The 22544-nt window shown below is 32.1% G+C and overlaps 2 protein-coding genes across 5 annotated transcripts; one reads left to right on the plus strand and one right to left on the minus strand.

Annotated features, from left to right (window-relative positions):
* The first annotated feature begins 4976 nt into the window (after positions 1–4976).
* LOC132953354 (uncharacterized) lies at positions 4977–6062 on the plus strand. Its single transcript, XM_061025843.1, has one exon. The coding sequence runs from the start codon at positions 4977–4979 to the stop codon at positions 6060–6062; it is 1086 nt and encodes a 361-aa protein (XP_060881826.1).
* Positions 6063–6422: 360 nt separating this feature from the next.
* LOC132953353 (uncharacterized) lies at positions 6423–21149 on the minus strand. 4 transcript variants are annotated; one of them, XM_061025841.1, is made up of 10 exons: positions 20937–21149; positions 19823–19852; positions 18994–19035; positions 17953–17991; positions 16577–16603; positions 16024–16059; positions 7819–14244; positions 7559–7762; positions 6547–7499; positions 6423–6488 (listed from the first exon to the last, which is right to left on the minus strand). In XM_061025841.1, the coding sequence occupies exons 9-10, from the start codon at positions 7150–7152 to the stop codon at positions 6423–6425; spliced, it is 672 nt and encodes a 223-aa protein (XP_060881824.1). In that variant the 5' UTR covers positions 7153–7499; positions 7559–7762; positions 7819–14244; positions 16024–16059; positions 16577–16603; positions 17953–17991; positions 18994–19035; positions 19823–19852; positions 20937–21149. The 4 variants fall into 4 exon arrangements, with proteins under 4 accessions (XP_060881824.1, XP_060881823.1, XP_060881821.1 ...); XM_061025840.1 differs by having other exon boundaries at positions 7559–7615; positions 7670–14244; XM_061025838.1 differs by having other exon boundaries at positions 7559–14244.
* Positions 21150–22544: the final 1395 nt, after the last annotated feature.

Genomic DNA, 22544 nt, shown 5'->3' on the forward strand with positions numbered 1-22544 from the left:
ACACAAGGAAAAAACTCATCATCTAGCCCAAACAAACCCGATGAATACGCTATAAATCAAACCGAATTAATTGAAAATATCCGCTCTCTGACAAGTCCAACCCTTGATATCCTTGACCAAACCAAATCAGACTTGACCGAAGATTTCGAAGAAACCAAATTTTTCCCTCTAACTCAAAACCATCTCGATGAAGCACTTTTCCACTCACCAATTGAAACACAAAAAAGACTTATGTCTGATTCTTCATCATCTAAACCTCCAGATTCCCCTAATGCTTTACCACCATCTACCTTAGTTAAAAAAAATGAAAAAACCATCAAGAAACCAAAAATACAATCTCGCTCAAATTCCTCTAACAGTCTCGATATAAATTTGGACGAAAAACTAAATCCAATCATCGAATACTTCACCGCAAATGAGCACTTACCAATCACATACATTCAATTTAAATTCATTCTGGACAATTTCAACAATAAATCAATAAACATTCACACACTTATCGAAGATACAAACACAAGCATCCCTATCTTAATGGACATAATTGAACATATTCATCCTAAAATAAAAGACAAGTCACTCAAAGCACGTATAACAAAGCTAAGAAATCTACTTTTCCAATCTCAACCTCTTCAGCAAAGTTCCACCTAAAACTAAATCTGCCTATACAAAATATATCAAAACCACACAAACAATTTCTAAATCTTCGAACTTCTTAACCATGGACTCTATTATTCAATGGAATATAAACGGCCTACACAAACACAATACCGACATCCACCGAGCAAAAGTTCTCATCCAACCAATCGCCTTCTGTTTTCAAGAAACCAATTTAAAACCCAACACTATTTTTCCTATAAAAGGATATAATGGTTTTTACAAAAATCGTCAAACATTCCTACGTGCAAGCGGCGGTGTCGCTATTTTCGTCAATAACATCATTGAAAGCACCGAAATTCATGTCCAATCTCCTCTAGAAGTCGTTGCTGTCTCTATACGTCTCAAAACTCCCCTATGCATTTGTAACATTTACTTACCGGATAGTACAGATCTATCACTCAACGACCTCAATGATATAATTAAACAACTACCCAAACCTTTTCTTTTCCTCGGCGATTTTAATTGCCGAAACCAAAGCTGGGGATCCAATCACACCGATTCCAGAGGCAAAACGTTCGAAAAATTCCTAGAAAACGATCAAATAACATTACTTAACTCCGGGGAATACACACGCCACAATGCAGCTCACAACTCTTTTTCGGCCATTGATCTCACAATATCAAATAGTGCTTTCGCTCCCAAAACCGAATGGAAAGTCCTAACAGAATACAGTACCAGCGACCATTGGCCAATAGCCATAAAAATTCTTAACGAATTACCCAAAATACACCCACTCCCAAAATGGCGCCTCAGAAATCCAAATTGGAATCTATACAGCGATATTATAACTCAAAATCTTTATGATAAGCCATTTAATCTTGAATCAGCAATGAACCAAATTCAAATCAACCTAATTATTGACCATTTTTGCAACATTATACTAGATGCCGCTAACAAGACCATTGGCAGAACCAATACACAATTAAAAAGAAAATCCGTCCCCTGGTGGAATAAAGATTGCAATGATGCAATTAAGACATATAAAAAAGCACTAAACCGATTCAAAAAAACCAAACTAGCTAACGACCATATAAACTTAAAAAAAGCGCGTGCTCAAGCAAGATTCATTACAAAAAAAAGCAAAACAGAATCGTGGCAAAAATACACGAGCTCAATTAACCCTAACACATCCCCAACGGAAATGTGGAATAAAATTAAATCGATTAAGGGCATAAATCATCAACCACTACCACCAAACTTACATTTTAATGACGATACTCTCTCACTACCTTCAGATATAGCCGAAGCATTTGCACAACAGTTCAAAAAAAATAGTGACTGCTCAAATTATGACCCAGAATTTATTAAATTCAAAAATACCGTCGAAGATAACCTCAAAAAGGAACTAGAAATCAACTTCCACGAAGAAGATAACCACCTTAATATGCCCTTTAGTCGAAATGAACTCTATACTGCCTTATCCGGATGTAAAAGCAAAAGCCCCGGTCCCGATGGGATTCCTTTTTCTTTTATCCAAAACCTACCCACAATAGGTCATGATATTCTTCTCCAAATATTTAATATTATTTGGATCAGAGGTATATACCCTGATCAATGGCACAATTCGATTATAATACCGATCCCTAAACCCAATAAAAACAAATTTGATATTATCAATTATAGACCTATTTCACTTATTAATACAATAGCAAAAACCATGGAAAAAATGGTCAATAAACGACTAATTTGGCACTTAGAAACATCTAACCTAATAATTAAGGAACAATGCGGCTTTCGCAAAAACCACACTACCATTGACATACTCGCCACCCTCCACACGGATATCTGCAATGCTAAAAATAAAAAACATCACCTCATACTAATATCTTTAGATTTAGAAAAAGCATATGACATGGTATGGAGGAATAGAGTCCTCGAAATCATACAAAACAGTGGCATAAACGGCAAAATGTTTCTATTCTTACAAAATTTCCTAAAAAATCGCAAAATCCAAGTCAGAGCCCTATCAGAACTATCAAAAATCCACCAAACAGAAAATGGACTACCCCAAGGGTCTGTTATTAGCGTTACAATGTTTTTATTGGCCATCAATGACATTTTCAAAAACATACCGAAACCCACAAAACATCTACTATTCGCCGATGATTGTCACATCTACTGCAGCGGACAAAACACCAAAACAACTGTGGATATATTACAAGACGCACTAAATATACTCCAAGATTGGTCTCACAAAACTGGCTTCAAATTCTCTGCTGGTAAAAGCCAATGTATTACCTTCCATACTAACCCTAGAGCAAACATACAATTTCACCTTAAAAACTCCCCAATACCCATTTGTGAAAATCTCCGCGTACTTGGAATGATATTCGACAATAAACTAAGATGGGGCTCACACATAAAAAAGCTCAAAAGTACATGCAAAGTCCGAATGAACATCATAAAAACACTTACCCACCATACATGGGGCGCCAAAACGAAATCACTTATAACAGTCTATAAATCCCTTATATTATCACAAATACAGTATGGTGCCCAAATTTATATTACAGCCAAAGAAAAGCTATTAAAAACATTGGATCCAATCCACAATGAGGGTATTCGTCTATCAATAGGAGCATTCAGAACCAGCCCCATTGACAGCATTCTATGCTATGCTGGAGAACTTCCCCTCAACCTACTTAGAGAAAAAGATCTCCTAAATTATGGAATAAAAAGAAAAAGCACTCCAAACCACATGGGATACAATAACTTTTTTAACGACAAAACCACAAATTTAATTTTTCCAATAAAAAACCCCGTATTATCTATACATGACATCTTCTTCCAACTAATCAATAAACACACCATACACACATCTGTCAAAAACAAAATCACATACCCAAACCATCCCACTTGGTTTTGGAAAATCAAAGTCAATACTGAGCTTCTACAACTTAACAAACACGACACAAATCCCAATATTATCACCTCGCAATTTTATGAAATTATCCAAGACAAATATTCACACTTCGAAAAAATATACACTGATGCTTCTAAATCCACTCAAGGTGTTGGATTTTCAATAATCCAAAAAAATATCACACTCCTTCACAAGCTCCCACCGGAAACTTGTATATTCTCGGCTGAATCTCAAGCCATTAATGAAGCTATCATATTAGCCAATACTATCAACTCAAACCACATTCTAATTTTAAGTGATTCACTCAGTGCTTTACTTGCCCTTCAAAACCCACTACCCTCAAACGAAACTACCCAAAATATCCAAATAATATTTAAATCGACCACCAAAAACATCGAATTTATGTGGGTTCCATCACACATTGGTATTACTGGCAATGAAATGGCTGACAAGGCAGCTGACCTTGCAACCAAAATTATCCTCCACCCAACAATTTCCGACCTACCGACTAATGACATTAAATCATCCATCAAACGCAAAATACATGCTAGATGGCAAAATCATTGGGATGCTATTCCGCCTACCAACAAGCTGAAATCAGTCAAGAAAGACACAAAAAAGTGGAACCCACCGTACTTCCTCAACAGACGCCAAGAAGTTGCCATCACAAGATGCAGAATCGGACATTCCTTCACAACCCACGCTTTTCTCATCAACAAAAACCCACCTCCCACCTGCGACGAATGCCATGCCGACCTCTCAATACAACATATCATCCAGGATTGCTCAAAGTACAGGGACGCAAGAAACAATCTAGCTATACCACCGAATATGGATGAAGCACTAAACGAAAATAATATTTTTAAAATTATCTCTTTTCTTACTCAAATCCACCTAATAAACAAACTTTAACAATGTAAAAACCCTTTCCGTAGTCATTAAGCTATACAATTTTTTTTTTTTTTGTCTTGTACTCTTAATTCAAGCTAGGCTAATGACCTGTGATGTCGAAGCCTTATTTTCCTAATAAAAAAAAAAAAAAAAAAAAAAAAAAAAAGTAGAGTGCAACTTGATTACTGGTTCATTTTGTGACGGAGCACCGAGCCAGATAATACACGAACTCTATCCAACTGTTCCACCAGGCTATAAAATCGTCAAGGTACCTAGACATCCAGTTTTTTATGGTCTCAACACGACTTCAATATCTAGAGTAAATATCGTATTAAAAGATCAGAACGATTGTCTAATAAATCTACGCGGCGAACCAATTACGATTCGCTTGCAAATAACGCGTGGGTATGGCACTCAAATTTAACATCAATATAAAAAGAGCTACAATCAAAAAACCCATCAGTATTGTATCTACAGTCAAGAAGTCAACATCCAAACCGAAAAAACCCGAAACCAAACTCACGAAAAATAATTTAAATTTTCTTCGTTCCTTGAAAATGTAATCATGGATGACTCGTATTTAGACGTAGCAGCCGGCTATGTCGACGAGTGTAAAATAACACAAAAGAATTATCATTCGTTCACCCCATATTCAAACATGTCTTTTTCTAATAACGATGAAATTAGAATAAGTGTTTTAAACATGGATTCTTACACTTTTCCGTGTGAGAGTTATCTGTACATCGAGGGAAAAGTAAATAAACCTACCGATGCTGTTGGAGACGTTAGTTTTTCGAATAATGGATTGGCGTTTTTATTCTCCGAAATGCGATACGAGATAAACGGAGTAGAAGTACAGAAAATAAAATCACCCGGAATTTCGTCTTGTTTGAAAGGTTACTGTTCATATACTCCAAACGACTTGAACGCGCTGGAGAATGCGGCTTGGGGGTCGTCGTTGGGTAGTAACGATAATAATAAAAATTTCATGGCCAACAATGTGTTTACCGGCTGCGTTCCACTGAAACATCTATTTGGATTTTTTGAAGATTACAAAAAAATATTACTTAATTGTAATCAACAATTGATTTTGAATCGCTCGTCAACCGATTTCGACACATTACACGTTACTGATAACTCTGAGAAAAATAAAAAAATTACCGTCGAACTGACTAAGATATTATGGAAGATGCCTATTATCAAAGTTAGTGATAAAGAAAAATTAAGACTGTTAAAAATATTGGATTCTCGTAAAACGTTATCGTGCGCGTTCAGAACCTGGGATCTCTGCGAATATCCAGTGCTACCTAAAAATACTTCACATTCGTGGACTGTAAAGTCTAGCAATTTACTCGAAAAACCTAGATTTGTATTGATAGGATTTCAAACGGATCGAAAAAATAATATAACCCTCGATGCCGGTCGATTTGACTACTGTAGGTTGAAAAATCTTAAGGTATACTTAAATTCTGAAGCGTATCCGTACGAAGATTTCCGAGCAGACTTCCAAAACAAACAAACTTCGATACTGTATAAAGCTTACACAGATTTTCAAAAAGAGACTACTGCGAGCCGTTACTGTCAAAACATATTTATCAAAACCATGTACCAATCGTCGTTGTCGATCTATCGCATCAAAACGACAATGTGAAGTCGTCAACCGTGGACCTACGTATTGAATTTGAGACTGATATTACCATACCTGAAAAGACTGCAGCCTATTGTCTCATCTTACACGACCAAATTATAACTTATAACCCATTTAATGGTGGTGTAAGAAAATTGTAAATAGTTTGTAAAATAAAAATACTTTTTTTTAAATTTCATGTTTTTTCTTTTTATTATATAATAAAATATCATATTACAATAAAATATTACATTATGTTTTAATACAAAAATAATGACATAATAAAAAAAAAATAAAAAAAACAATATTGTAAATATAAAGTTTTATAAATTATTGTCAACAATATGAAAATTACATAATAAAATATTATAGATGAAAACTTAATCAGCGGGTTGCTTTTGCCCTTTTACGTGCTAGGAATTCCCTCGTCGTCAGCCTGTTGACTTCAGGCTAAAAAAAATTTGTTTTCTTTAGTATAAAATAATATGTAAAAATAAAATTGTATTACCTTAGTTTCGATCGAAGAAGATAACCAACCCCTTGCCAATTGTTTGACTGCTTTAATCTTCAAATCTGCTATTAAACAAAGACCAGCGAACGGAAGTTGTTCTTTCAATTCTTGGACATCGATACGGGTCAAATAATCTTCAACATGGTTTATTTTTGTATCTTTGGGTAACGGCATTTCCTTTCCAAGATACATTGCAATTTTACTGGCCTGATTTAATGCAGTAGACCGTGTGTATACATTTTTCATCTGAATGACTTCTTCAATAGCATCACTTAATTGCAAGATCCTTGAAACATTCTCTTTAGTTAATTGCACATCTTGATCCTGTTGCAAACACTTTATTGAGAGAACGTTGTCACCGTTGTATTCTTCTATTGATATCAATTTAAACTCCTCCAACAGTAAATGAGATGGTAGTAAAAAATGTATGTTGTTAAGAGCTATATTTAGAGATTTATATAATTCAACACTCATTTTAACACACTGCAAGTTATTTGAGACGCATATAACGCAATTTAACAAAAAATCAGGATCTAATCCTATATTTATAAAAATATTGCTATCAACAAAAAATGTAGTACAATCGATCAGATTATTAGCCATTTTTGTTATGTACGTTCACGACTGTCTCGAAATAAGTTAGTAATAAGGCACACGCGACTCGTTTGACGGAAGACTCACGACTGTCTTGTGGTGTGATACCGGGGCGCTAATACCGCTAGTATTAATGGGGTGGGTGTATTTAGATAGGTGAATCTCAAGGTGGTCCCGCCCTTTTTATGGGCGGGAGTAAAAACATATATGATTTAGAGAAAAAAGATTTTTTTATTTTTTAAATATTATACAAACTGTATATATCAAAACAAATATTGAGAAAAACAATTGTTTTCGTCTGCTATATTGTCGGCTTCTATTGGTGTCATCGCTGAATAATATGTCTCGAAAAAATCCTAAAAAATTAATACAATTATATTCAAGGTTTCAAATGATTATAATATACTTTCTTTACTTTTAAATTTTTTGTTTCGTCTCTGGCGGGGGCGGGTCCATCGTATTCATCGTTCACCTGATTATAAAGTATATTTATTATTATTATTATTATTATTATTTATAAGATTACCGTCTTCTTTGACTGTTTGCTTGGCCGAGACATACAACTCTGAGTAAACGGAGGCGAGAAGAAATCTTCCGGACCGTAATTTTCTTCGACACCCTAATTAAATAGATATTTTAGTATAATTAAAATAAATAAAAATCACGCATTCATACTTTTCATGATTTATTAAGTTTCTCCATCCAACCGATTGCTAGTTGGTCAGTTGCAAGCAGTTTTATCTGATTTATAAAACTATATTTGTTCTTCGGTACATGTTTAGATATTAATTCAATTTGAATTCCTTTGATTATTGCTACAAATTCTTCGAGTGTCGCGTCTTTTTCAATATTATAATCATTTTTAAAATATTCCGTTATCTGATCAAGTTGTAATAAAATCATTGGCTAGGTTAGACGGGGTAGGGTGGGGGTTGATGGCGGCGGTGGTGGTCTGCCGGGGTAGTGGGGGGGTGGACAGCAGAACATTATACACGAATATTTTTTAAATAATTACTTTCTGACGTACACATATTAATTGTATTGTGATAACGCATGATAGGGTTGTGCTGTGTGGTCGCCCCGGGTGGAGTGGCGGTCGGTCTGGGTGGTGTGGTGGTGGTGGTCGGTCCGGGTGGAGTGGCGGTGGTCGTGGAGTATGTGTGGCGGTGGAGTTTGTGTGGAGTGGAGTGTCGCCTCTATGGACCCACTTACTACTATCGTTATTCAGAATTAAAACGTTATCCAAGTTTTGCGTTTATCATTATTTAGAACTAAAACGTATACAAGTTTTGCGTTTATCGTTATTTAAAATAGTGTTAATATCTATAAAATTGAAAAATAATAACTAATTCGGGTAGGTAATGGCCCGAATACGAAATATAATATAATCAATTCTTAGATTGTCGCATGAAATAAATGTTTCTACAAAACCAATAGATTTATACCAATAGAAAAAATAGATTTTAAAATATTTCGTTTTGCGTTATTTTTTGGTCAATGATATTCCATAAATTACGTTTTGTTTAATGTCTAATGATATATAATATATTTTGTTAATCGTTATGTTTTGTTTTGCGGTACTTAATTATTGTTTTTGATTATCGCTTTCCGCTATAATTACGTTTACAAATTTCAATCGTTTTTTGTCAAATACGTTATAATCATACGTAATGACAAAATAAATGTGTTGTACGGATAGGCCCATAAACAGCGCGATATACACCAGCTGTAAAACCCACCTTCGCTCAGGAAAAAATTAAAAACAAGTGGTAAATTATAACAGTGTTTCTTGGTTTTAGTGTACCTCAGTAAATTTCTTAAATAGATTTTCATAATCAGTATTTTAAAATTATTCGAAAATACATTAAAGCCCAAATTGAATTAAGCTGATGCATTCGAAAAGTCAAAATTGAAAACTTCCAGAACTTTTCCAAACCATTTAGAAAACTCTCCCAAAAAAACTAATGGAAAACAGAGAATTTTTACGCAAAGCCAGATTTAGACAAATTTGATTACATTTGATAAAATTCGATAGACACATGCAATATTCACCAAATATTTATATTTGCGTTTCTTATACATCTTACAATTTAGAAAATGTTTTGATTATCATCAAAAGACTTGAATGTTTAATAGGTTAGGTTTAAGTTTAATAGGTTCCTCATAAGCTTTTGTTAATGGAAATTTAAATATAATTTGAGCGTAAATCCACAAACATTTTTACGAGTGCCTGAACTTAGAATTTGGCAAAATTCTTTAAGATAACGAATATTTCCAAATCATTTTGAGTTAGAAGCTTATAAAAAAATATCTATTTATATCTAAGACTTAAAAATTGAATATAAGATTCCCCCAGTTTTTCTCAATTTACAAATAAAAAAGTTTACTGTATTTATATTGTAATGAAACGCAATTGGTTGGTATTAAATTGTTTTTATTTATTGATATATCATGTTTTGAACCAATGTGCTCATCATCTTCGTTTTGTATAATTCGAATGTTTTGTATAACAATAATTTATGAATTATATAATATATATAATTATGCCTTAGGGCTGACGGTATTTTTGGTATACCATAAATACCGGAATACTGGTATTTTAAAATTATTTTGGTAAACGGTATACCATAAAAAACCGAACTGTTTCAGTATACTAAAACCTAAATGATTCGGTATACCTAAATACCGTTATGGTACGGTTACTGAAATAATAAATACAATTTAACTAGTATTGATATTTTTTACTTTTATTGTTTCACATTATATACTTTATTATATCCTATAATATATAATATTGCCATTGATAATAGAAAACAGCTTTAAAACCGTTCATTCGGTTTTTACGGTATAACGTTTACCAAAATACCGTCATCCCTAACCGTACAATATCGGTATTTAGGTGTACCAAATCATTTCTGTTTCGGTATACCGAAACATTTTGGTTTTTTGGTTTACCGTTTCAAACCGGTATTGAAATCAATACCGTAATACCGAAAATTATTTTTAATACCATCAGCCCTAAATTATGTAGATGGATACACGATTTTATTATACGCAATAAAATTTTCAAAATGTTAATATCAATCTAAAAGCTATCACTTATTTCTACCATGAATTTATTCACACTGTTCCATGATAAGGTAGTATTGACTAGGTATTATAAGTTAGAAAATATAATATAAACTATTATTATAATAATCAAAATATTCATTAAAATTATAATAAATGCAAAGTTTTTTTTTTTATTTAAATATATTCAATCTGTTTACAAAATAAAAACAATAAGCAATAAGGAGAACATAGAAAAATATATACAAAGATGAATCACGTGAAGAGGAGACCGTTCATTAACAGAACCTCAGATAAATGCAAAGTTAAAAAATTAATAAACCCATCTTAAAAATAATATTAAAATAAGTTACTTTAATACCGATATCAGAAACCATATCATGATTCATGACTTAATATATTGGTAGGTACTCGATATAGGCTGACAGACGTTCCTCGATCAGATTTATTTTTCATATACAATGATATAATTATACCTATCACTGAATTCAAATTTGACACGTCATCCACTGAATCACGTTCATCCCCCTCCTGACTGTATTCGGTGTAGTGGTGTAGTGGTGTAGTAGGACAACTTCTACGAATACATTTTTTCTGAAGCGGATATTTCCCCCATTTTTATTAAAAAAGTTTACAATTTAATATATTATGAATATAATATTATTCAATCTTTAATATAAAATTTTTTTTTATTGTATATGTTCTAATTTGGTCTAAATACAGACAAAAATTCTAAATATTTTCTTAAATATAATAAATTATAGTTATTTATTTTTTAACATTGTATACTTAAAATGACAATAACATTTCTAGGTATTAAAATAATAATAAAATAAATTATAATGTTTAAAACAAATATTATAAATTATAAATTCAGTCTTGTTAAGTATCCGAATACTTGTATTTAAATACTTTTTTTGTATTTCAATACTTTTCTAATACTTTTTGACCATTGTATTTTAAATTCTTAAAAATACTTTTTATTTGTATTTTTATTCTAGAATAGGTACCTATACTACCTAGTACCTACTACATACTTTTTTATTATCGTGGTCTACTTCAAATTCCAATTGCTTATATTTCGGATTGTACTATTTTAAATTTTGTTTCTAGAATATTATTTTTAAATGATTCTAACTTCTGATAATTTATAAATAAGGTTTCGTTAAAATACAAGCATTATTATTATTATGTTCCTAGTGCCCAACTAAAATATACTTAAATTTAAAACCATTTAAAAAATAATTGTATCTTTTTTTTATCTTTATCTTTATCTAGATAAATATGAGTTAAGTTATCTTTTATATCTATCTAGATACATTTGAGTTGCATTATATTTATCTTTATCTAGATAAAAAAGTACTTATCTAATCTGAACACTGCTACAGACTACAACCGGGGAAAGTCTACCTTAAGTGGAATCCAGAGGTAGTACAAGCTACCCGACCCGTAACGACACGCCAGCACGAGAGTACCCCGTGTGGCGATTTGGCGGGGGAGTATTACACGGTACGCAGCGGCAACCAGTACAAAGTACAGGTACCGCAGCGACCAGTCTACACTTTCAACCGCCACCACTGGCTACGACAGCGCGACACAGTCGACTCTCCCACCGCGCCGCAAAGGCACAAGGCAGGACGGGAAGGCAAGTCAAGTCGCGCAAAGCAAGTACCTGCCGCCAGTGGCAACTCTCTCGTTTACCGACCGTCTTAACGACATCTTACCGCCAACGGCCATACCACGTTGAATACACCAGTTCTCGTTCGATCACCGAAGTTAAGCTCTCGACCACAACGTTGATACATAATATACTAAATACTCGACCACACAATACTTGTATTATAATACTATCACCGTCAGTAGTATACCGGTATTCTTATTACACCCGAATAAACGTCCCTCGTGGACTATTTATTCTAAAGTTGTGTTGTGTAATTTTTGTGAGTGTCGCCTTTATCTTGAGACTACAGACAGCGACCGACTTACCACGGACAGCACCTACAGCACTCCACCGCCGTAACCGTGTCACAGGTTTGTAAAGTGTATCTGTGTGTATAGACATATTGTATACAAAAACCAACTATGGTTGATTTAATGAAAAATGGTAGGAGGTCATAGGTATCAATTCTTTCCACCAAAGAGGGATTGACCATCGTTGTTTCACAGAAAAAACGCATGATAATACAGCTTGTGTCTATTAATTGTTTTAAATAGTGTGCACAAAATATATCATATGTGTTGCACGGCGAATTGTATAGGCAAAAAAGGTACATTAGGAAAGTCTTCCATATTGTGTATAACTACATTTTAGCTAATCGCAAGGATTATACTCCAATCCGAAAAAGTTTTTACCACGCCAGTCACCACTATCACCCAAATTCACATTTCTTAGATCCATTCGAATTCGCGAAATAACCTTATTTTCTCAATGAAAAATGTATGATAGGTACACATTTTCAACAGTTACAGGGAGATTTTTAAAACGGTTAACGCCTAATTCAACTTTTACACCGATATTTTGGTGGGGAGAATTGACGTAGGTACAGTTTTCAATAATAAAATAAAATTACTAAAACTTTGAAACGGAGATCAAGTGTAAAATTCTGAATTCACCATAATTCTTAACTCGTTAAAATATGTAAAAAAAAAATCAAAATTAGTTATAGCCTTACAGGCGTTGAGTGCGTACAGTTAAGTACAGTGTTGTGCTTTGTGCGCATGCATATTAACGTAATATCTCAAACTTTATCTCTGCCCTAAGCAGGGGCTACCCGAAGGACCAGTCGATGATGCCTGAACACAATTTCTTAAATTGATGGCCTATGTCACCACTAACGCAATAGGCAGGCGTCGATCTGGACGACCTGGGCGGTCTCCCACACAACGTACGTATGAACGTTGCTGGCGGATCTACGCGGGGACGAATGACGGCACCGAACGTTGACAATAACCAGCTGGGCAGCCTCCCACACAACGTACGTATGTACGTTGCTGAAGGACTTACGCGGGGACGAATGACGGCACCGATGCTGACAATAACCAGATGTCCAGTTCGACGGCGATAATAATAATAATAATAATAATACACAAAAGACTTACGATTGAGTGTTGGAGATTGTAGTTTTAGTGAACATATCTCAGGATTTATAGCAACACACAATATAATAATCAGAATAATAAATATACAGTCGGCAACCGTGTGCACCATAAACTAGTATAAATAATTTTTGTTAGCTTTATTAGCGGATCATACATATAAATAAATACTAATACAGATCGCTGTATTAGTGGATCACAACATATTAAAAACCATGATCGTTTTTATTTTAGCGGACCAGCAACAACAAGAGACGAACTGACAAAAGAATAACAATAATAATGGTCGGGCGTTGGCCGCGTAGAGAAAAAAAAGCAAACTTTTAGAAAGATAACAAATATACCTATCTGGGGCAACATGCCGACAGATAATTCATATGACAACAACACAAAAAGAATAAATAAATATAACAATTTATTATAATAATTCACAATTAACGGAATGAGAGGTATGTATGAAGAGGAAGCTGATAGAGACAGGTCGTCGTCGTAAGCACAGAATTGCATAACGCGATGCGCTAATTGCTTGGCGCGAACAGTAAGGATATCTCTAAAATAATGATTTACGCAAATTGTTTTTCTGCGGCATTATTTTAACTCGTTATAATACGTATTACGTATGTTTCAAAAATAAAATTTAAAAAAACCGTGGGTAGGTAAAGTGAATTTATGCGTATTTTTATACAAAATTAACTGATGTAAAATTTAGTTTTATTTATTCATAGATTGTGAAATTTAAAGTTATACAAAGTAATATGTTAGTTACATGTGCACGTTTATAAAAAAAAATAGTAAGGTGTAATTTATTAAAGCTATTTTTCTTACATTCATTCATCATAATTATTAAAAGTAATCGCAAGTATAGAATAAAAAATAATTATTTTTATAGATTTACTGGAAGTCGTCCACAAAATAAATTTGGAGCACACGTGGAATCTAAAAATAAAAATAAATCAGTTTTACTTAATTTAACTCTTTTTTTTAGATATTGGGTATAGGGAGAGTCTTATATATTGGCCTGCCACCTAAATTGGACCACCTGAATTATACCTGGTTGTTAAACATAAATTATAATAAAAACATTTATACATATGTTTAATACCGTTGTATAACGTCTTTGGGGTTATAACATATTATTATTATTTACATTTTTTTTTAAATGCCCTGGGGCTTTATATTATTTAAACGACCCAATATGTTTGACAATTATACATATTTTACATACTAGATATAAATTATATATATATTATTCATTGATGGAGTCACTTGACTTTTAACTAATATTTGGCAATTTTTGCACTGTGGAACTTCTTTATTTTTCCTTGGAGGTTCCACTTTTATTATATTATGATAGCACAAGTGTTTAATATCATAAATGCCTTTGTTGTTTGCTTGTGGCCCCGAATCTACGAAGAATAATGGAAGCCTTGCAATAGTTCGAACACTAAGCTTATTGTTAGGGTCGACTTTTTTTTCAATTTGAATGTTCGTAACATTATGTACAAAATTTCCTAGCTCGGATAATTTGCTTTTAATGTCACAGGGGTCAGTTTCAGGATGTAATCCACGAATGACCTCCCGAAACTTTTTTTCTGTTTAAAGTTGGTATCTGTGATACTCAACTTTTTGCTCTTCTAATACTTTTATAGTTCGTCGAAACTGGAGTTCGTCACCTGTTAGTATCTAAATTTCACCATTAGTTAGTTAAAGTTTTCATTTGTTGCTCATGTCCTTCGGCTTCTTAGAGTTTTAAATTAATCATTAATTGTTTAAAATCATTTACACCACATACTGTTTTTGGAGGTGGTTTATGGATTTTTACAGAAGTTTTAGCTACTTTTTTCGTCACTTTGATAGGTTTTTTAGGCGAGCTCAAAATTTCTTTGGAGTTTCCACCGTTCATTTCCTAAATCTAAAGTTGTAATTTATCATTGTTTAATCGCAATTCCGTTACCATATGTTTCAAGGTCGCATTGTCGTTTTGTATTTGTGTCCAAATACTAGCATCAACTGTTATGTTATGCGGTGGATAAGAACTGACGTCCATATTTGCATGCATTGTGTAATTTGGTCAGTTTGAGCGTGACCCACTTAAAATATATTTGTTTATAAAAAACTTACCATCCGTCCGACAGGCCGTGGTTTGCATTGTAAACATTAGCAAAAAAATTGTAATAGCTTAGTCAGCACTATTTCGCGAACTGCGAAAGCGAAACATACGTGTTGCTTGTACGGTGTATAAAACGCAACTATTATTTACATGAAGACTAAAATTAAAAGAGACCGAACTCATACGGCCGTCCACTTAAAAAAAACGTCTCGTAATTAGTAACACGATGAAGTGGCTGCATTGCAGTCTCTAAGGTTTCTACTTTAACCCGTGTAGTATAGAAAGCAGTTCAATGAAAAATATAATTGGTCTAAATAAAGTAACCGGTTGCCTAATTTGGATCAATTTGTAAACATTTTACACTTGACAAATAAAATAACTGTCAAACAGTTGTTCACATGCTTGGATATCGTTTAAGTGCAGTTGAATAATTATACATTTAAATAACTCTAATACTCCCAAATATCAAAAGTGGTCCAACCTAGGTAAATCTCTCCTAATTATAGAACAAATTATTGGTATACTTAGTGCGTATTTGAATGAACTATAAAATATTCTATTAATTGTCAGATTTATGGAATTAAATTAACAAGTCTATTAATTACTTAATATTTGATCATTCAAGTAATATTTTACAACGTCTGAAAAAATTTACAATAGCTTCGGTATAGGTACCTATTTATTGTTATTTTATTAGCATAATATTTTCTATTTAGGTTCAAAGGCGTAACCAGGATTTTACAATGGGAGGAACGGGGTTAAACAAAGTAAATCAGGATTTGATATTCGTTACCTTATACTATAGGCCGTTATTACAATATCCCGTAACCGTAATAACCTATGCAAAATAATTTATAATACGCTAATTGTTTCTTTTAAACGGTTTTCAGAAATATCATGGTTTGTACTTTGCTTTTTATTATATAATATTTATACCATAACACGTCCAATAGTATGGGTGGGGGGGGGGGGGGGGGTCTGAAGCATCCTTAGCCCCACTCTCTGGGTACGCCACTGTTTCGATGCACATCAATATATAATATACATGCATTATATACGCTTTATAATTTAAATATTTATTGTATCGAAAAACAATACTTTAAACAATAATCATAATCATTGTCTAAATAATATTGACTATAATAATTATTTACTCACCAGTGCATGTAGGGCATTGTCTTTGGGCTATTCGAGTAATATAAGTGATAGAATATAAATAAAATAGATTATACTAATGTCTAACATATCACATTTCTACTAATTATAATAGTAAGTAAGAACATATGTAATCAATGATAACCATTAAAAGAAACTAAAAATTATGCGTGGTTACCCTTAAGCTACATAACAAGATGAAAAAAAACACCCTCCAATGCCCAAAGAATTTAATCATGTATCTGTATATGCCCAGCAACGGGGGAAAAAGATCGAAGAACTACTCGGGAATAACCGAGAAAGAAGTATTACCAACTTTGAATTTGATCGATAGTGCCTACTAATCGGGGTGATAGGCCACTACATACACGCACCTGACCGACTAGTACTACACGCCTTCCCATGCGATGACGACACTATGGCGATGATGGGAGGTGACGTACATGGGATTCAGGACAATGCAAGTTAGTTACGAGGATCAGGAGCCCTGTGGTCGATCCGGTTTGGTAGGTTCGGAAAGGCTTCGGTCAAGAATAGGATAACTCCATTTTTATCAAAAACCCGTTTTTAATGGTAGAAATATCTATATTTTGGTATCAAAATCAGAAAAATCGATTTATTAATCCCAAAGAAATTACAAAATCAATTATTTCCCGCCAATAGTGGTAAATGAGATAATGGTATTTCTTTTGCTCGTCCTGAACAATTGATAAAAATGGAGTTATCTCGTTCTTACACGGAGCCCTTATTATAATAGATGGGAGCTTACTGATGAACTTAAGGCACAAGGTAAATTATACATATAACAGCTGTCGGGAAGTGGTGGTTTCTTGAGGTGACAGAAGTTCGAGGGTGACGCTGGTCTCGATGTCCAGATGGCCTCCCAGACAACGCGTACCTGTTGCTGGTGGACTTACGCGTTGCCATTCTCGTACGGATGACGTGAATTCGAGGACAGCGACCCACAGTAATCGGGAAACGCTGGCTAAGTTGATCAGATGGAATGAGGTTATATAAGATGGCAATAACTTATAAGACCGGGTACTGGATCAGAGAGTTCTTGATTTGCCCTCACAACAATTAGGTATAATTATTGAAATAATAATAATAAATTTATGATTTCTTATCTGTTTTATTGGTATATTTTACTAGATGACACGAAAATGCGGAAAAGGTCTTTGTGATTATGCAAGTAGTATAATATTATCAGGTAGGCAATCCACCTGTGGTACATCGCGGAAATCGCGTGGTGCGTACGTCTAATTTAACTCTAATAGTATTGAGAAATGCAAAAAAAAATGAAGAATAATACCAAATGTGACATGTATATTACAGCTAGATATAAAATATAATGAATGCATAATAACTGTAATAATTACATCGCACAGTCCAATTAGGTCTATTCAGGTATTGGGTACCTTAAAATGTAGTTATAATTTAATTATGATAACTCAGTTATTGTAAAAAATCCTGATTTCAGCCCGTTGCAAGGAATGCATATGAATCACCCAAAATGAGGGAAATTTAAGTTTGATAGTTACCTTAATAGTATATGTCCTTGTGTCTCTTTCTATTTACCTTAGAAGGTGAACTATGTTGGTGAAAAAAAAATAAGGAAGAAGACGCCAAAACTTGAAATAAATATAAATCACTAATTTACTTTTTTTGGGGCCAGTTACATTAAATTGGGCCACTAAAAGTTATTAGGTATCAGATAAATTCATGATGTGTTCCTCGCATTATGCTGAAATCGTTGATTTTTCAATTTACCAATGTATTATTTTTATATTTAGGTAGACAAAATATGTAGAATATTTTAAGTATATGAAGTATATTAAACACTGAATGACATACCTGTGGTGGCAAACATTTCCAATTTTATGAGTAAATTCTCCCGGGTCAATAAAATGTTTACTTGAAGAAAATGTGTAAGCTCTCACGAGCTTATTTAAAATTATGTCATAAAACATAAACTATACAAACCAGAAAATAGCGACTTAAGTTTATTTTAAATCTGTATGTTCATATCATAGTAAAAATTTATTTTCAATGTTAATTTAATTTGAAATTAATTTAAATTATTATTATCTTTATTATTTACTAGAATTTAAACAATTTACTTTTTTTAATGAAACTCAATTAATGTGTAACAAATTTTAAATTGTATGCTCATATTATTATAAACATTACTTTATTATGACATAACAATGTTATTACTGCTTAGTTATTATAGACTCCACAGAGTTTAGATGTACCCTTCAGGTAGTACTTAATTAGACCCGGGAAATTTAAGATATGTGCCCATCGGGTAGTAATGGATTAGACTAGAGAAAGTTTACAGGTCATTAAAATCGGGAGAATTTATAATCACCCTGACATACTATTAAAAATAATTAATTTCTAAGATCTAAATTAAATACCATCCTGTGAAAGATATATAAAATTGTCCGTAAGCATTCCATCTGTAATGATAATATAATATTTTAAAAAACAACGAACATTAACAATATTTTTTAAATTATCAACTGGTTTATGTATTATAAATTTGTTATGTATTTGATATTTTAATGTTTATATAACTATCAAATTATATATGTGTAAAAGTTAAATTATTAATAGACATATATAAATATGTTATACCTACGCTAAATATAATATACTGATATTATCTTATACAGGTAGGTATTTAGTTACAAATATTAATTTATTAAAAAAGTTTATTTAAAAAAAAAAACTGTATTATTTAACCGTTAATATTTTTATTATTGAATCCTGTAGTTACGGGCAATAGTATTATTATGACGTATTATTGAATTATATTTATATATTAGTTTAATCATTTGTACATTTATTGATTTGCTTTGTATATTATTGTTTAATATTTTTAATTTTATTTATTTGTCCGAAGAGAAATTGTCCCGTTTGGGGAGTGTACGTTCTATGATAAGGATGAGAAGGCACGGTGGGGGGGGGGGGTGACGTCCTGAAGTCGCAAATACTGTTTCTAAGTACACATGTTTGAAAAAAATATTTACAACCAATGATTGCAACTATTACAATAAAATATAAATTTATTTATTTATTTATTAATCATATTTACATAAAATTAAAGTACCTATCGAACTTACTTTTATATTAACAACAATTATAATACAGTAGAAAGTGATCACATTATTAATAAGGTACTCACTGTATAAGGTAATGTGAAATGTGTAGGTATGTTGTTAAATAAAATATAATAATACTTACCGATGCAGTTTTTTCGAGTATATTGTGGATCTAAAATAATTTATAGTTAATAAAACATGTTATATTTAAAAAATGATGGTTGGCTTTGAATAGAACAAAAAAACCAGCTTTCAATGTATTAGGTTTACTTAACATATTTAAATTTGTGTACAGCAAAACGAATTTTGCTATATTATTTTATTTTATTACTAGATTGATATATCCAAATATTATGTATAATAATATTATCTAGGTCAACTTATATGCTTTTATTGATATTTAAATATTAACGGGAGTATTTTAATATTGCAATAATTTGGAATATTATAACTAGCTTAAAAATTAAATAGCAATGGAATCCATTCGAGATACTTATAGTCACCTAGATTCTGACCTTAATGTTCGGCAATGTGTAAATCGGAGTTAACAATAGATAATTAGTTTTGCTGAACTTAAATTTTCTGTCGTAGGTGCCTACGCTTGTAACTAATCAAGGAAATGAATGCGGGTGAGTCATTATCTAAGTATGTTATAAAGTAAAATATTATAATAACTCATATAAATACAATAAATATAATTATTATTATCATTATTATTTAAAATATAATATATTATAAAATTTATGAAACTCTTATGTTGTTCAATTTTCTTTAAAATTATAAAATATACACAGTTTTATACTGTGGATACAATAAATTGGTGGTTATTGTTTAGATCGGGATATGATATTATTAAGAAAACATTATAACAATTAATTTACGTCTAAATATTATTATTAAAAATAATCATAGCTGCATATAACTTAGTTTCTAAGACAGACCATTGTACCTAAATTACAACTTTATGAGGGTATCAATTAACTCTACAGTTGGTTGATATAAACTATGTTAATCAACCAAAAATACTAAATGTAATCATAATACTGTCTTTGCTTATAGATTAAAAATAATTTAATTCTGTTAGAAAATTGATTCTCTTAATTAATATTATTTGATTTTTTTTTTTTTTTTAGTATAACAGTTTATGAATTTTGAATTATGATTACAAGTTTGTAATTTATACCTATGATTTTACATTAATATTAATCTGTGTTGTATCATGTAAAGTAAAAAAAAAAAATATATAAAGTACTTACTACCACTAACGTATATTATACAACCTATAAGATTTAACATAACAAATATAGTCAACATATTAATATTTTTGACCATGTTTGTAGGTACAATAAATGAATATTTTTCAAAGTTTTGAAAATAAGAATAATATAAAATATTTTCTTGCTTTGGTATTTATAAGGTTATTCAGTAAACAAAACACGATGACATGACGTGTATTCATAAGGAATTGAGTAAACGAATCTATAAAATATTACGTAATGATAAAATAAATGTGTTTTACGGATAGGCGATATATAGCAGCTGTAAAACCCACCTTCGCTCAGGAAAAAATTAAAAACAAGTGGTATATTATAACAGTGTTTCTTGGTTTTAGTGTACCTTAGTAAATTTCTTATATAGATTTTCATAATCAGTATTTTAAAATTACCTGAAAACACATTAAAGCCGAAATACCATAATAACTTAAGTTAATACAATCTGGCTGCGTTACCTCACATTGACAGTGTAGTAAACCCAAAAGTCATTATATTATTTTAAATAAAATGAGTAAAATAATAAATTATACATAGTATAATTTATGAGTAGAAACGTAGGTATTAATATAATCCTAAATAACAGGAAACATAGAGCAAAGGTGAAAACAACAAGTTGTTTTACCGAGTAACAAAATAGTGCAATTCAACAATATTAGGGATGTATTAATACCCACAGCTATAATACGATATTAAACAATATCACGTAGAATAAATTATACATTTAGTATAATTTATAATGGGTAATGTAGGTAGTGATATGCAATGTAAAATAGGCCTAAATAACAGGAAGCGTGGATCAGAGGTGAAAACAACAAGTTGTCTTACCTAGTCCCATCATAATGCAATTTGACATTACTAGGGAAGTAATATTAGAATATAGATATCACGCCACCAATACGTCATTGTTAGAACCCGCATAAATACGGGTAGAGCACCTACTATTACTTAGAAGATAGTCAGCCCTCGTCGTAGGTCTATCAAGCTTACGACAGTGCTTATAGTTATTATGTAATTCAAACTTGTAATAATAAAGTGTTATGTAATTGTCATATTTAAAAAGTCTAAAAAGTGTTATTAATTATTTACCTATCTTTCTCAACCACGACTCAAGACGACAACGGACGTGCTACGTCGTTTAAATAATTATTGTATTAGTGTTCAACGTGTCCTTCACGGCGATCACTACACAAATTTGGTGTCAGGTGTGGGGTTTTTCGATATCGAATGAAAAAAGTTGATTTTTCCATATAAGTAATTCGAGACCCACCGACGAACCACGTTCAACGTCATCAATAGTTTCACGAATCTATTATAATACCTGCGCGCAGTAATTGCGTGTTACAGGTCAAAGCCGATGAGAAAATACGGTCTAATTTAGTAGCGATTAAAAAATATGCTATAAACGACGATGTTATAATAGCAAATAGTTTAAGCCCGGTGCGCGACAACACCATAATAAGTAATATAATTAACATATCCGAACAATCATTTATTATTGACGAATTAACCACGAGTAATTTGAAATGGGAGCCATATACGGATAAGATTCTTTTTATTAATGGGGATCACGTGCCGGTAGATAGGAGTCAC

Source organism: Metopolophium dirhodum, unplaced genomic scaffold (genome assembly GCF_019925205.1).
Source record: "Metopolophium dirhodum isolate CAU unplaced genomic scaffold, ASM1992520v1 scaffold18, whole genome shotgun sequence".
NCBI classification, from domain to species: Eukaryota; Metazoa; Arthropoda; class Insecta; order Hemiptera; family Aphididae; genus Metopolophium; species Metopolophium dirhodum.

Bases quoted from the DNA above. Each gene is read 5' to 3' on its own strand.
- LOC132953354 (XM_061025843.1), top strand. From the start codon at position 4,977: ATGGATGACTCGTATTTAGACGTAGCAGCCGGCTATGTCGACGAGTGT.
- LOC132953353 (XM_061025842.1), bottom strand. From the start codon at position 7,152: ATGGCTAATAATCTGATCGATTGTACTACATTTTTTGTTGATAGCAAT. The intron at 6,489-6,546 runs GTAATACAATTT...AATTTTTTTTAG, and splicing joins CTTCTTCGATCGAAACTAAG to CCTGAAGTCAACAGGCTGAC.